This window comes from Mustela erminea, chromosome 21 (assembly GCF_009829155.1).
Source record: "Mustela erminea isolate mMusErm1 chromosome 21, mMusErm1.Pri, whole genome shotgun sequence".
In the NCBI taxonomy this organism is placed as follows: domain Eukaryota; kingdom Metazoa; phylum Chordata; class Mammalia; order Carnivora; family Mustelidae; genus Mustela; species Mustela erminea.
Genome location: NC_045634.1, coordinates 38,605,786 through 38,620,471, shown reverse-complemented (window position 1 = coordinate 38,620,471; position 14,686 = coordinate 38,605,786). Strand labels below are relative to the sequence as shown.

General features: G+C 59.9%; 1 protein-coding gene across 1 annotated transcript in view; it reads left to right on the top strand.

Annotated features, from left to right (window-relative positions):
- The first annotated feature begins 5,757 nt into the window (after positions 1 to 5,757).
- MYOM2 (myomesin 2) overlaps positions 5,758 to 14,686 on the top strand; it is a 73,571-nt gene continuing 64,642 nt past the window's right edge. The window contains exons 1-5 of the mRNA XM_032329154.1: positions 5,758 to 5,870; positions 10,251 to 10,369; positions 11,611 to 11,769; positions 13,600 to 13,738; positions 13,889 to 14,046. Coding sequence (XP_032185045.1) covers positions 10,263 to 10,369; positions 11,611 to 11,769; positions 13,600 to 13,738; positions 13,889 to 14,046 — 563 coding nt within the window. The 5' untranslated portion in view covers positions 5,758 to 5,870; positions 10,251 to 10,262. The remainder of the gene's footprint in view (positions 5,871 to 10,250; positions 10,370 to 11,610; positions 11,770 to 13,599; positions 13,739 to 13,888; positions 14,047 to 14,686) is intronic.

The following is a 14,686-nucleotide window of genomic DNA, read 5'->3' as shown; positions in this document are numbered from 1 at the left end:
CACCCATATTCCTGTCTGTCTGTCCATCCATCCATCCATCCACCACCAGCCATATACCTGTCTGTCTGTCCATCCACCACCACCACCCATATACCTGTCTGTCTGTCCATCCACCACCACCAGCCATATACCCGTCTGTCTGTCCATCCATCCATCCATCCACCACCAGCCATATACCTACCTGTCTGTCCATCCATCCATCCACCACCACCAGCCATATACCTACCTGTCTGTCCATCCATCCACCACCACCAGCCATATACCTGTCTGTCCATCCATCCATCCATCCACCACCAGCCATATACCTGTCTGTCTGTCCATCCATCCACCACCACCACCCATATACCTACCTGTCTGTCCATCCATCCATCCATCCATCACCAGCCATATACCTGTCTGTCTGTCCATCCATCCACCACCACCACCCATATACCTGTCTGTCTGTCCATCCACCACCACCAGCCATATACCCGTCTGTCTGTCCATCCATCCATCCATCCACCACCACCCATATACCTGTCTGTCTGTCCATCCATCCACCACCAGCCATATACCTGTCTGTCTGTCCATCCATCCACCACCACCAGCCATATACCTACCTGTCTGTCCATCCATCCATCCACCACCACCAGCCATATACCTACCTGTCTGTCCATCCATCCACCACCACCAGCCATATACCTGTCTGTCCATCCATCCATCCATCCACCACCAGCCATATACCTGTCTGTCTGTCCATCCATCCACCACCACCACCCATATACCTGTCTGTCTGTCCATCCACCACCACCAGCCATATACCCGTCTGTCTGTCCATCCATCCATCCATCCACCACCAGCCATATACCTACCTGTCTGTCCATCCATCCATCCACCACCACCAGCCATATACCTACCTGTCTGTCCATCCATCCACCACCACCAGCCATATACCTGTCTGTCCATCCATCCATCCATCCACCACCAGCCATATACCTGTCTGTCTGTCCATCCATCCACCACCACCACCCATATACCTACCTGTCTGTCCATCCATCCATCCATCCATCACCAGCCATATACCTGTCTGTCTGTCCATCCATCCACCACCACCACCCATATACCTACCTGTCTGTCCATCCATCCATCCACCACCACCAGCCATATACCCGTCTGTCCATCCATCCATCCATCCACCCATATACCTGTCTGTCTGTCTGTCTGTCATTTATCTTCTCTTTTCTTATTTACCTTTTCTCTGAACTTTTCGTTGTTCTGTGTAAGAGTCTTGTCCTACCAGAAGCCGCTGTGTCGTGGGTAGGAGAGTAACAGAGCCGGTCCCTCGCACACTCATCTCGTATCCCGCATGACCCACGGCGTAGAGTCCACGAGAGCATTAACGCAAGCAGATGTCTTGCGATGGAGTAGATGCTCCATAAACACTAATGTACGTATGTGAAGAATAAATTTTAAAATCTCTCTCTATAAAGTTGAAGCAGAGAATTGCCAAACACAGCTTTGTAAACTCTGGATTTCTCCGCTGGCTCTGGGCGCCATGAACTCCTGTGTCGGCTCAGTGAGTTTCTCACATCTCTGGCCTCTTCGTTTCGTGGGTGCTTCAGGCGTCCTTTCCTGAGTGCAGGTCTGGGGCGAAGGCGGCAGGGAGAAGCCGGGGCGTGTGGTGAACCTGGAAGCCCGCCCTCGGCGATGGAAGTTGAGTACGTCATACCAACACCGGCCTCGCGGGGGCCACCAGAGTCTAAAATAAGGGCAGGCGCATGTCAAAAACAGAAAAGGAATTTAAGGAAATCTAGCATTTCTTTTCCTAACTTCTCCTGAAAACGCCAGACGTGGGAGGAAGCGTAAGTGCAGTAACGTGAGTAGGTCAATGAACCCTCGTCTCCAAGCCGTGGCTTGTGGACCCGTGTTTGATGGACTCGGAGCGAAATACAAGGGAGGGTTTTTTCGCGGGATAGTCATCTGTTCCGTGGGTCAGTGGGCTGAGTGGGACCCCAGGGAAGCATTGGTTGAGTGTCTTGGGGATGAAAACAAGGTATTTCCTTTCTCTGAACAAGGTCAGACTCTCATGATGGACTTTTCAGAAGGTTCCCACGGAAGGACGGCGACCCATTCACCTCGCCCACGGGGGTTTCTCGAGGTTTAAACTACCCCTTCACGGTTCTGAGCAGGGAAGGCGCAGGTGCACATCTTTAGGGCGCAAGGCCGTCGTGATGCCGCGACGGTGTTTGCTGAGCACGAGGCGGGTGTTGCCAGGGTCACGCATGTTCGAACACCCGGAGACCCGTCCCTGGGCTGGTGGCCGGAGACGCCAAGGCCGTGTTGGTCCCACCATCTGTAGGGAGCAGGGCTTTTCTGTGCTGTAAGAATACAGCTAACATCATCTAAGCCACATAAGTCCGTCGGAGACCGACAGCCGTCATAGGATCTCACTCATCTGTAGAATTTAAGAACCAAAACAGAGGATCCCGGGGGGAGGGAGGGAAAAGTGAAACAGGATGAAATCAGAGAGGGGACAAACCATGAGGGGCTCTCAGTCACAGGGAACAGTGCTGCTGGAGGGGAGGGCGTGGGGGGCGGGGAAACGGGGTGGCGGCACGTGACGTGACGAGCACGGGTGTCCAGGCGACCGACGAGTCCCCGACCTCTGCCGCGGACACTACGGATGCTCTCGATGTGATCAACTGAAAGTAAATTGAGACAACACTCCCCTCCCCCCCCCCCCGTAACACTCAACCTACTGTCTTAACATTCTAAGCGGACGGTGCGTTTTCACCATGTGCTGCCGCGGGGCAAGAGCTCCCCAGACCGTGCCCCTCCTGCCTGATGGACTCCCGGTTTCCACGGGGCAGTAACTCCCCGATTCCCCGCTCGGCCCCGGCGGCCTGCGGTCCGTCTGCCTCTGCGAGCCGGACCCCTTCACGTGCCTCCCGCCGCGTGTCCCGCCGCGTGTCCTCGTGCCTCAGACATCGCGGCACGGTCGGGTCCCGCCGCAGCGCGCGGTAGGCAGCCTTCTGCTCGGGCCGAGCACCACCTGTGTGCACCGCATGTTCCCTCGGCTCGTGCGCTGAGGGACACGGAGGTCCCGTCCGGGCCTCGGCTGCAGCGGGTCGTGACGCGGTGAGTGTCGGGTGCCGGCGTCTCCTTCAGATCCGCCCCGTCCTTTCGGATGAAGAGCCAGAACTGGGCTTGGCCGGGTCACACAGGAATGTACTTTTTAATTTTTTGAGGAGCCTCCGCGCTGTTTTCTGGAGCGGCTGCCCCGGCTTGCGTTCCCCTCGGCCCCGCACGGCCTCCGAAGCGCTCGCGCCCGCCGACGCTCGCTCTTCTCTGGGTTTCTGCTGTGCGTGGGTCTGAGCCCTTCTGGCAGCGAAGGCCTCGCCTGCGCCGCGGATTGGCGTTTCCCCGGTGAAGAGCGGCCTCGAGCGCCGTCGCCCGTGGCTGCGGGCCATCCGTGTGTCTTCCCTGGAGACGTGTCTGTTCGGGTCCTTTGCCCATTTTAAAAACCGGACTGCTTTTGGTAGCGCACCTTCTGGTTTAAGGAATGTTGGGCAGACGTCGGGTATTTTAAGCAGATTAAAATGGGACTGAGGCCCAGGCGGCCGAGCGGCTCTTTAGATAATCTCTGCCGGCGTTTTCCTACGGCAGGTGGGAGGCGTGAGGCGGCCAGGGGCGGGCTGGCTCTGGGTGGGCAGCCTCAGGCCCCTGGGCTCCCAGGCAGAAGGGAAGGTGCTGAGACCCTCGTGGACGTGACGAGGTGGACATGGCCTGTGTGGCGGCAGCTCCTGGGGTTAGGGTTGAACAAGGTGGGGCCGGGGTCCCGGGTCCCGTCCACAGGCCAGGTCGGGGGGGTGTCTAGGTGGGGGGTGGTCGTGTGTCCCCCCACAGGCTGGGGTCGGGCAGCCCCACCACACCGCAACCCGAACGCCGGGACCAAATTCTTCCGGGAGAAGCGAATGCCGTCCACACCGGCGAGAACAGTCTGGGGGGGTCCGGGAGCTGTGGTGCGGGGATTAGCGGGGTCCGTGACTGGGACGTCTCGTGGACGAGGCCGCATCCTGTGTCTCTAAGCGTGCTGGTGGTTTCCTAGTGGCTGGCAGGTTCCATGCACACACACACACACACACACACACACACTCACACACACATGCACTGCCCATGGCTTCATCTGCAGAGGACAGTCCTGGACGCACCGAGATAGCCGAGCCTGCACGGGCGGTGCGGGAGGGTCTTAGACCTGGAGGCAGTGACGCTCTCTCCGGCCAGGGCCTAGCTCTGTCCCAGCTCTGCGTCCTCCGGCTCTGGCAGCCTCTTCCTCTTCGAGAGGCGGCGTCCGGGGAGGTCACACCCTGCTTGGGGGAGGGGCTGGAGCGTTCGGAAATTGTCGCGGGGTGTGAGGCGCTTGTAGGTCTCTGGTCTCTCCCTGGAAGCGAGACTGTTTGGTCGGGAGAGGCTGGTTTCCTGGGACGCAGGTGACAGAGAAGCCGTTTGACAAGAGGTGGGGCCTGTCATCGTCCGTTTGTGCCTGGAGGGGCCACCCCCCGTGGGTGGGGAGCAGCGGCCCAGGCTGCTCGTTCCCCCGGGACCTCCCCAGGGAGGGCAGCGCGGGCTTCCTTCTGGAGGGGTTGCTGGTCAGCAGAAGTACCACGCAGCGGCCTGTTTATTCGATGCCCCTCACCACACAGGCATTCAGTGAAGTGCTGGGCCACCGGGGGACTGAAGGGGAGCAGACACAAGGTGAAAGTAGATAGCCTCCGTTCAGTATGCGGGGGACACTCGGTGAGTCCGGTCAACGACGTCTGCTCTGGCTTTGTCGCGTTTTGCGGACACATTCGCTGACCCCTTCCGCTGGGCGGGTCCTGCGCCGTGTTCCTGATCTACCACACGTGTGAACCTGGAGAGTTTTTGGCGCGTGGGCCCTGGGGCATGGCATTTCCTCCGATTAACGCGACAAACTGAGCTGGTGTTACAGGTGGGCAGGATGGCGAGGTAGGCCAGCTGGCCGGCGGGCATACCCTCTTCACGCTGAGCTGTGGTTCGAACGGAGTCCTCTGGCTTCTGAGGTCCGGTCCACCCCACACGGCCCCTCCTCTTGGCGCCACGTGCCCGGGTCCAGACCACGGCCACGCCAGCTTGTGTGGGACACATGTGCACAACGACGGACACCCCACGGTCCTCTGGTGGTTACATGCCCGGGAAGCACATCTGTGCTATTAACTATAAATAAGACGGAATTTGGCAGCCGGGCACGACTCCTCTTTTGGGAAAGACCTTCCTGCTAAGTGAACTTCAGGGTGAGACTAGTGACAGCTTGAGAGTTTCTGGAGTAAAAGCAACACCAAGAAACCTCCCAAACACACAACCCCCGAGAGTCGGGTCCGCCGGCCAGTACTCAGCAAACGGCACCCCAGAACTCGGGCAGCTCTCGGGCTCATCCGGAAGCACCAGCAAAGGGCCTGGGGACCCTCAGCTCGCCAGGACTGAAAAGAAGGCTAAGAATTTGTGTGGGAGCGTTAAACAGAGTCGGAGGAGCGTCAGGCATGGCAGAACGTTGGCCTTACGCGCCTGTCCTGGGAGGAGAGAGGTGCCCTCCGTGGGTCAGGACGGACACTTGGCACTTGCCGACTTTCATTTTTTCCAGCTTGTCGATTTTTCCCTCCTAAGATCAGGCTGATGACTGATGATGTAGGTCATGGATTTGGGGCGAGGCCGTCCCTGTGGCTATATATAGCATCTTCCCAGGCCATAAATGGGAGAGAGGGCTGGGCATTTGGAGGGAGAAATAGCTGTGCCTTCTTCAGCCAGAGCCGCGTCGTGGGTGCGCTGGGTGAGGCAAGGCTGCTCTCCGCTTGGTCTTTTTCCTCTCTCTCCGGGTAAGTTTCTTTTCTCCTTTCCTTTTCTGATTTGGGGCTTTGCAGGAAGGACTAATGATGTGTGCCGAGGCTGGGGCCGTCCGGTTTCCTCGGTGGACCTGTTTCGGGGGAAGCTGGTGTGAGCCGGCACGTTCCCCGAAACACAGAAGGCAGCAAACGACTTGGCCTGAGTCTGTTTCTTGGACCAGATTTCAGGACTTGCTTTGTTTCCCGTGATCATGACCTTCACTGCCACCACAGGCGGTTGCCGCAGAGCCCCGGCCCATCAGCCCCTGGTCTGTGGTGGCTCCCAGGGGACCCTCAACCCATGCGCCAAGGTCTCCGCTTCCCTGAGAGTCTGAGCCAGGAAGGCGCCCGTGGGGACAGTGCAGGTGTGAAAAGGTGTGACATAGAACTGGTCATTTTCTGAAGAGAAGAAGGGTCAGTAGGTCATTTGCACGCCCTGGACACGGGTATCTGGGGGACCCTGGTCGCTGGGCGACCAGGCTGCTCCCTGGCTCTACAGGCTTTCAGCTGGGAGCGACAGCTTCTCACGGCTGTCTTCTCGTCTGGGCTCTCTGAGGAGCTATAATCCTGCAGAGTCGCTGGGCTCCGTGCCCCCGCTGGCGCCTGGCGCCGTTTTCCGGGCCTTGGAGCTGTGTCTGCCAGAGGGCGGTGGGGCAGGGGCCGGGAGGCAGCCGGGCTCAGGCCAGCGGGTGTCTCCCCTGGGAGGGCTCCCCTTTCCCACCTCCCGGGCTCAGCCCTTGCTTCCCAGGCTCGAGTGACCCAGGCATCAAAGAGTGAGGGGGGCAAAGGTCACTAAGTGGGTTTTTTTTTTTTTAAAGATTTTATTTATTTATTTGAGAGAGACCACAAGTAGGCAGAGAGGGGGTGGTAAGCAGGCTCCCCAGTAAGCAGAGAGCCCGACGCAGGGCTTGATCCCAGGACCCTGAGATCATGACCTGAGCCGAGGGCAGAGGCCCAACCCTCTGAGCCACTCAGGCACCCCACTAAGTGGGTTTTTAAATAAACCAGGTCCGGCCTCCGCTTGCGGCCGAGCGTACGTGGAGCCAGCGTTGACAGAGGGACGCGGGTCCCTTACCGAAACGAGAGAATCTGGGGGTAAACCCTGACTGGTGGTGACGGCAGCTGTGTGGGTTGCTGGAAGGTTCTCTCGTCCAGGAAGCCACACATGATCTTGTCGCTCGATTGAATTTGATCCTGCTGGAGCGTCAGGACAGAAGGACTCAGGGTCCTTGGGGGCCGGAGAGCTCTGTGTCTGCAGGGACAGCCTCTGCCGAAAGCTTGTCCCGAAAGCTTGTTCGGAGAAGCGCGGCAGAAGTCGAGCTGCCGGGAATCAGGTGTCCCAGCTTGTCGGACTCCTCGTGGAGGATTTAGAGGGATTTTGTGCTCGGTGGTCGTCTCTTTTGGTGCTGAGCATTCGGGAAAAGCTTCGGGGAAGGAGACCCCGGGCCAGACGAGCTTGGGCGGGGCCCGTCTGGGGTCCTGAGGGTTCAGTTCCTCGGGGGCCTGGGCCAATCGTGCGCCCTCCTCTCGAGAAGCCTTCATCTGGTGTGTTCACTGACTGCGAGCTTTTAGGTGTCCTTTATGAAGTGGCAGTCACGCATGGTCGCTGAAATGTGTCTGTGAATTAAAATCTTCACTGGCCTGAGAGATGGGTGTGAGCAGGTCCCGGGTGCCGGAGGGCGGGTTCGCGTTTCCCGCTGGTGTCGCCGTTCTGACATGTGTGCGAGGCCTTCCGTGAGCCGGCGGGCTGGGTGCAGAGTCAGGAGGGTGGAGGCAGATGCTGGCCCTGGGTCCCACGGGCTGGAGACCTGGGCGGATGGTTTCCCCCCACCCAGAGCTCCGTGGCCTCGCGGGGAAGGCCGGCAGGACAGCTTGAGCTCGCACACGTCGAGCTGTGGAGCGGCCTCTGGTTTCAGACGAGGGCCTGTGCCCAGGCTGTGACCGGCTGGCATCTGCTGAGTCCGCAGGGAGCCGGTTTCCAAGAGAGCTCCTCGCTCTGGCCCGGGGAGCTCAGGGACAACGGGGGAGGCTCTGAGACCCGCGGTTCCCCGAGTGGCCTGCATGTGGGCTCGGCTGCGCGGCGGGCCTGCTGCTCTGTCCGGCTTGCCCACGGCGCGTGGGGGGGGAAGCCAGCCCAGGCAGGGGTGGGGGCTGGCGATGACACACTGGGCCAGGAGTCCCCTGTGTAGAAGACGTGAGCGTGCAGCTGTCCGCGGAGGAGGGGCTCTGAGATGGTCCCGTCCTTGGCAGGCAGTGCTCCGTGATTCGGGCCGGGTGCCCCCGGCAGGGGCCCTGCGTGTCCGTGGAGCGGGCGACGGGTAGGAACGGGGGTGACCCCGTCGGCAGAGTCCCCGAAAGCTCCCGGTGCTGATGGCCCTCAGCTTCGTCAGGTGGGAATGAGGGCGGGGCATGGTCTGAGACGGCCGCGGCCCCCACTGCCTTGGGTGGTGGCGGGGGAGCTGTAGCAGGGGAGCGGGCAGAGCTAGGAGGGCAGGAGCCCCGTGCCCTGGGCTGCTCCGCGTGCTCGCGCCTCCCCAGGGCGGTGCTGAGGCCCCGCAGGCCCACAGGCGCGTCATGGGCCGGGTCAGCGATCGAGTGGGGGCCGGTCGGCCGGGGCGTCGGCCGGGCGCCGAGGGGCGGTTAAGGGGTCCCCGGGCTGTGAGGACAGCTGGCCTTTCACACTCAGAGCAAAAACACAGGCCCCTGCGTGTGCCCGGCCCTTTTCCGGGGCGCTGTCTCCCCAGTTTAAACCTGTCGAGGTCGTCCGCCCCGTCTTCTCACCTGGGCCATCGGCGGACCCTTGGCCAGACGTGCGAACAGGTCTGAAGCGAAGTCAGTAAACGCGAGCGGGTGTCGAGGCGGGACACGACCAGGCCACCCCGAGCGCCTGTGGGGGGTGCCTGGCGAGTTGATTTTTAGGAGGAAAAATTAGTTTTAGTGTGGCAAAGTGTGAAAAGCCCAGAAACAGAGGTCTGGGTGGGTCAGCCCTTTCTATGCGTTTCCAGGGAAATCCTTTCTCCTCTCTGGGGTCCTGCCCGGCCCCACGTACAACGGGTTTGGATAATCCCTCGGGATCTTTCCAAGTTTTGTGACCCGGTGCTTCTAGGAAATCACAGTCTGCAGGAAATGGGCCACCGGGAGTCTGCTCGGAGGGCCTTCTGTGTTTGCTTGGTTTTCTCACGGACTCTGTCCCCCGTGGTCTGCACCCCTGTTGTCCCTGGCGCCGGGCCATGGGGCCTTGCCTTGGAGTCGCTTCTGTAAACTGGGGCAGATTATTCTAATCTAAACACCAAGGACAAGAGGAGCTCGATTTGGATTTCCTTCAGTCCTCTCTTTCGGGACTTGGTGATCACCGGGAATGAGGGATGCCGTCGATGCAGCGTTTTAGAGAGACTCGAGTCAGCCAGGAGCTGGCACCCGGCGTAGTTGGGGCGCACGGGTGGCAAAGAGCCGGGTGTCCCGTGCCTGCGCTACTCCATTCACATACGCGGCGCCCTGTGGATCTCAGTCACTCCTAGTTTTCCAAGAATTTAACCAAAATGTGCTGGCTTGCCCACCTGCCCCGGCTTTCTTGCCGGCCCCCGCCCTGCTCCCTGCCCACCCCTGCCATCCACATCCACACGTCACCAGTGAGATGCGATTGTTCTGCACAGTGTCCTGGAGATGAATCCCCTTTCCAGCCGTGAAGCCCCCGGCTCGCGGGGAAGACACGGAAAGCCCCTGTGTGCGGCGGCAGCCCTTCCGGACGGATCTTTTCTGGCATCTCTTCTAGCATCTCGAGATCCCGTGTTTTCTGGCCTCTTCCCTTTGCTTGTGGGGATGCCTGCCCCTGCCCCGTCTCCACCGGTCAGCCTGCCCATGGCCAAGCTTCTCCTCGAGGGTCACCTCCTCGGGGGCCTCACCTGGCGGCCCCTTCCCTGCCAGCTGTGCTCCGTCTGCACTTCCTGGAGCAGCTCGGGTCTCCCTCTGCTCTTATCTTGTATTCTAAGTATCTGTTTACGTCCCTAGTCCGCGTTTTATTTTTGTCCTTATCATTCACGTGGCTTTTCACGCTGCCTGGACCCAGCGGGTTTTCCAAATGTATTTGTGGAGCTCACACTGCAAAGAAACATAGTCCCCGTTTCGGATTTTCAGAGACACAAACCCATCATGATATCCGGTCCTGGGGGAACTTACTAGGGATCCAGACTTGAAGCCAGAGACTTATGTTCCCTTGGACAGTGTTTCTCCCGTCCCCCGTCCCCTGAATGAGCGTCGTTAGTGGAAGCTGACTGTCCCCCTTGGAACAGCTGGGGATGCCGGTGCAGAAAGTCCAGCAGCAGGACCGCATGTGCGAGGGAGCTCGGCACCGTCTGACTCACGCTTTGCTTGCAGGTGCACACCAAGATGTCGCTGGTCGCCGTGCCCTTCTACCAAAAGCGACACAAGCACTTTGACCAGTCGTACCGCAATGTTCAGACAAGGTACCTTCTGGATGAATATGCTGCGAAAAAGTAAGTTGAAATCCAGCATTCGGACTGGTAGATCTTTGTTCGTGGGGTCTGGCATTAATGGGGCTTTACCTGGTCCCCTGCACCCTGGCCATGAACTGGTTTGGGGAGGGTCAGGGATGGCACATTCCTAGCACCGGTGGGAAATTCGGCTATCCTGGTTGCCCAGGAAACTCCGTGTGGAGCGCTGCTGGGACCCTGGTGGATCCCAGTGGATCACGATAGATCCTAGTGGATCCCGTGGATCCAGGGAGACTGGCTCTGAGCCCCTCATTTGGGTTATGAAGGCAGAGACTTTTGAGTAAGTGCTCCTTGCCGGCTCCTCCTCATGCGGCTTGCAGAAGTAGGATCTAAAAGTCACCGGCGCAGAAGGGCAGCCAGGAGGGCCAGTGGCAGGGAGAGAGGCTCGTGGGGGCAAAGGGAGGTTGCGGAGAGGCTGATGTCAGTAGTTTTGCTCCCATAATAGTAGATGTAGCAGAAAGGTGAGTGTATCCCTGCCTCAGGGGCTGGTGAGAAGCCGCAGGTCTTGTGCCCGTGTCTGAAGCCTGGGATCCTCGGGGACGCACCACACCTGCCTGGGACCACAGATGCCCGCGGTCTCAGGGGCCCATGAGCCGGCCGTGCTGCCAACCGAAGGCAGTGCCGGGCGTGCCGGGCCGCGGTCTCTGGAGCTTGAGTGTGTCACCAGGCTGAGGTTATATTTAGACCCGCCCGTGGCCTCGGGTCAGCTGCCGTCCCCGTCACAAAGAGCCGAACACCCGCAGCCTCCCAGCGGCCTCTGGGAGCGTCGGATCCCCGGACACGTGTACGATCACGACCTTAGGCCACGGCGCGGGGCAGGCACTCGCGGGCATGTGTGGAAAATGGTGCGAGAGAGGAGTGTGTGTGTGAGCGCATCCGACTGAGGACGCCTGTGTGCTGATGTGCCAATGCAGGGACGTAGGTCTCTGTGTGTGTGCGCGTGTGTGACTGTGCACGTGGGTGTGAGTGTCTGTGTGTGCACGAGTGCACAGATGGGGCAGTGCCTGCGCAGGGATGTATGTGTCTGTGTGTGTGAGTGTGCACCTGTGTGTGCACACGTGCTGGTGTGCTCAGGGAGGCACACGCGTGTGCATGTGCTCATGCATGTCCCTGTGCCGGCACGGTTCGAGGCTGACTTGCGTGCAGGAGAGAGGGGTGCGGTTTTGCGGATGACTTTGCACACGCCTCCAACACGCCTGATAGTTTGGTCCGTGGCCCTCCAGACGCACGTCCACCCGGTCGTCCCAGAGGTCTCTCTCTCAGAGGTCGTCCTCCCAAAGAGCGGCCGGCCAGACGGCGTCCGCAGGGACCACCTGCAGCATCTGCGCCAAGAGACTGAGCACGGACGCGCTGGAAGAGGAGGAACACGAGAAGAAGCGGAGGTAACGCCCTGTCCTCCGCTCCCGTGTCGGTCAGCTCAGCGGCCTCGCGTCTCCATGGGTGGGGGCTCCGCAAGGGTGTGCGGCCACCGCGGGAACCGCGACAGGCCATTAGCCGGGAGCCTGGAGGGTCACCCCTGCTTCTCGAGAAGGCAGTTGCCGCTGTCTGGTGGCCGCTTTCTTCTCCCCAGTCTGTCTCAGTGAGTCCTACGGGATAACCGTGTGGGGCACTTTCCGGAGCGTTCTGCACAGCGGAACCTGCCCAGGGGGCCACGACACGGGGCCGTGCTGTGTCCGTGCCCTGCCCTGTCCCACACCACGACCACCAGCTTTGCGCAAGGAGCAGGCTTCTCCTGTGAAAGCGCTGAGACCTGACAGGTTGAGGTTCATGTCGAGTTTCCACTGACGAATCTTTAGCCGTGAACGCGGCCAGATTATTCCCCGATCACAGAGAAGCAGGTGGAGACCTTACAAGAAGCAAACAGTGAAGCAGCCCATGATGGTTTGTGTTAGACCAGCTCTGGTTTTCCCCCTCGCCTCCCTGGACTTTTCTAGAACATTTTCTCTATACGAACACACTTAAAACCTGAAGGGAAAAATGAGAATTCGGCAGACACGTCCTATTTTGAACGCTGCCCTGCCAAGAAGGGATCCGTGTCCCAGACACGGGCCGCCAAAGAGATCAGGCTCTCTTGTGCAAGCTTCGAACGGTCCTTTCGAGGCCTTGTGGGAACGTTGCTGTATAAGTTTTATGGTAAAACGATGATTTCTTTTGTGAGAGAATCACTTCAACATGTACACGTGCCCAAAATCTGGGTTTTCTGTTATTGGACTATTTAAAAAATGGTTCTGTCTTCATTTAGGGTGTGGTTGTGGGGAGTAAGAAGCCCCGACCCTTATAATCTTATTAATGTTTCCTGGTGGTGACCTTGAACACGTCACAGAAACTTTCTATTCCCGATTTCCAGTGAATTCGAGTGAATGGGGGGAGGTCGACTCGTACTGACGGGAGGGGCTGGGCCGTGGGATACTGTGATGCACGTGGTTGTGGCGATAAAGGCTGTGGGGACCGTCCCCGCGGTAGGAGGTCCTTCTGAGACCGGCGGGGCTCCTCTCCCGGAGCTGTCTGTTGACCCCCAGCATGTGTGTGGCTTGTGGCCTGGGTCTCTCCGGCTCCTTGGTCCCCCAGCTCCCTGGGGCAGATGCTAGTTTAAGGTGTGGGACAAACCCGACCTTGAAAGATGGACCCGTGGTTGCGTCGGTTTGAATCACTGTTGTGTCCTCATGTGAGGGCAAAGCCAAGGCGTCCTTGGCGTGCTCTGAGCTCCCGGCATGGCCCTCCGGAGGGTACGGAGGGTTAGAAATACCCCTTCGGTGCCTTTCCATCTGTCCTAGTGGAAGACGGGCCCAGAGGCATGAACAAGTCCGTTTTAGGGGCTTCAGACTCCCCTGTGTCGCTGCGTCCCGGCGCGTCTGCTCACAGCGACCCTTCTGAGAGGGCGCTGGCCTTGGGACAGTGCCGGCTGCACCCCGCGGTGAGGGAGAGCTGGCCCGTCTTCCCCAGAACTGTTTTATTGGGGAGCACATGGCACATGCACACACCCCGTACACCTGCCCTTCTTACAGCAGCTTCGGGGGTGATATTCGCTCACTAGCTGGGCCGTAGTCTTGAAAGAAAGACATAAAACGGAGCAGAAATACCATCTCCCCCCTCCTCTCTGTGTGCCCCACTTGGGGAAAGGTTGGTGGTGAGCGTTTGTGGCCTCCAGACCTCCGAAGGGCTCTCACCCTCTCTGCGTGTCATGACGCTAATGTCCCCTCTTCGTCCGGCAGGTACCAGTCTCTGGTGGCTGCTTACGGGGAGGCCAAGCGGGAGCGTTTCCTCCGGGAGCTGGCGGAGATGGAGGAGGACGTGCACCTGGCCCGCGCCCAGGCTCAGGAGAAGCTGGACAAATACGCCATCCAGGAGATGGTAGGGGGGCCCCGGGGCTCCATGAGAGGCGCGGGTCTTGGCGTGGGCTGGCCACGCGACGTGCGGATGGCCCGTGAGCCGGCAGCCTTGCTTGCCCGGTCCGCACCCCCTTCCCACAGCGCACTGACCTGTCCTTGCTTCCCGGGACAGGTGGAGGACAAGCTGGAGGGCCACAGTCACTCGTACTTGGAGCGGATGCGCCGGGCCCCCGAGATCCTGGTGCGCCTGAGGTCCCACACGGTCTGGGAGAGGATGTCTGTGAAACTCTGCTTCACCGTACAAGGGTTCCCCACGCCCGTGGTGCAGTGGTGAGTGCGGGGTTCCTGCCCTGGGGCCCAGGGGGGCCGTCCCGCACTTCCTCTTAAGGAGCCGGGAATGCTGGGGGCCAACGTGCAGAAGGGGTCCCCTGGGGGGAGCACATGGCACACACCCTGCCCCACTGCCCACCGCGTGGGAAGCTCCACGGGACGTACATTTAAACGTTTATAAACACTCCCCGAACGTCCACTGTCAGCGCCGGACCAGCTCTGTTATTTTGACTCAGCTGAGTTTTCCGAGGATTGTTGTTCAAGAGTAAGTCCTTGCAGATGACCTGAACGCAGTGGGGCAGCATGTGGGGCCGCGGCCGAGGGCCTCTGGTGACGTCAGGGGTCGCGTCTCCAGGCCCCGCAGACCCTGTTTTCTGCATCTGTCGTGTACGTGTGTCTGTTTCCCGCTTGCTGGAAGCGATAATGATCTTCCCCGAGGTCGTAGCCTGCCGCAAAGGCCACACACATTTCCTCATAACCAAACGGGTGCTTGGCGCACTCCGAGAATCAGCGCCGGGTCCCGTGGCTGTTGGCCAGGCTGGCTGGGGAGGCAGAGACCCACCGACTCTCGGGCTCAGGGGGACGAGGTCCTGCCCTCCTGGGTGGGGCGCGGAGGCCGGCTTTGTGCCGTGGGGATCCT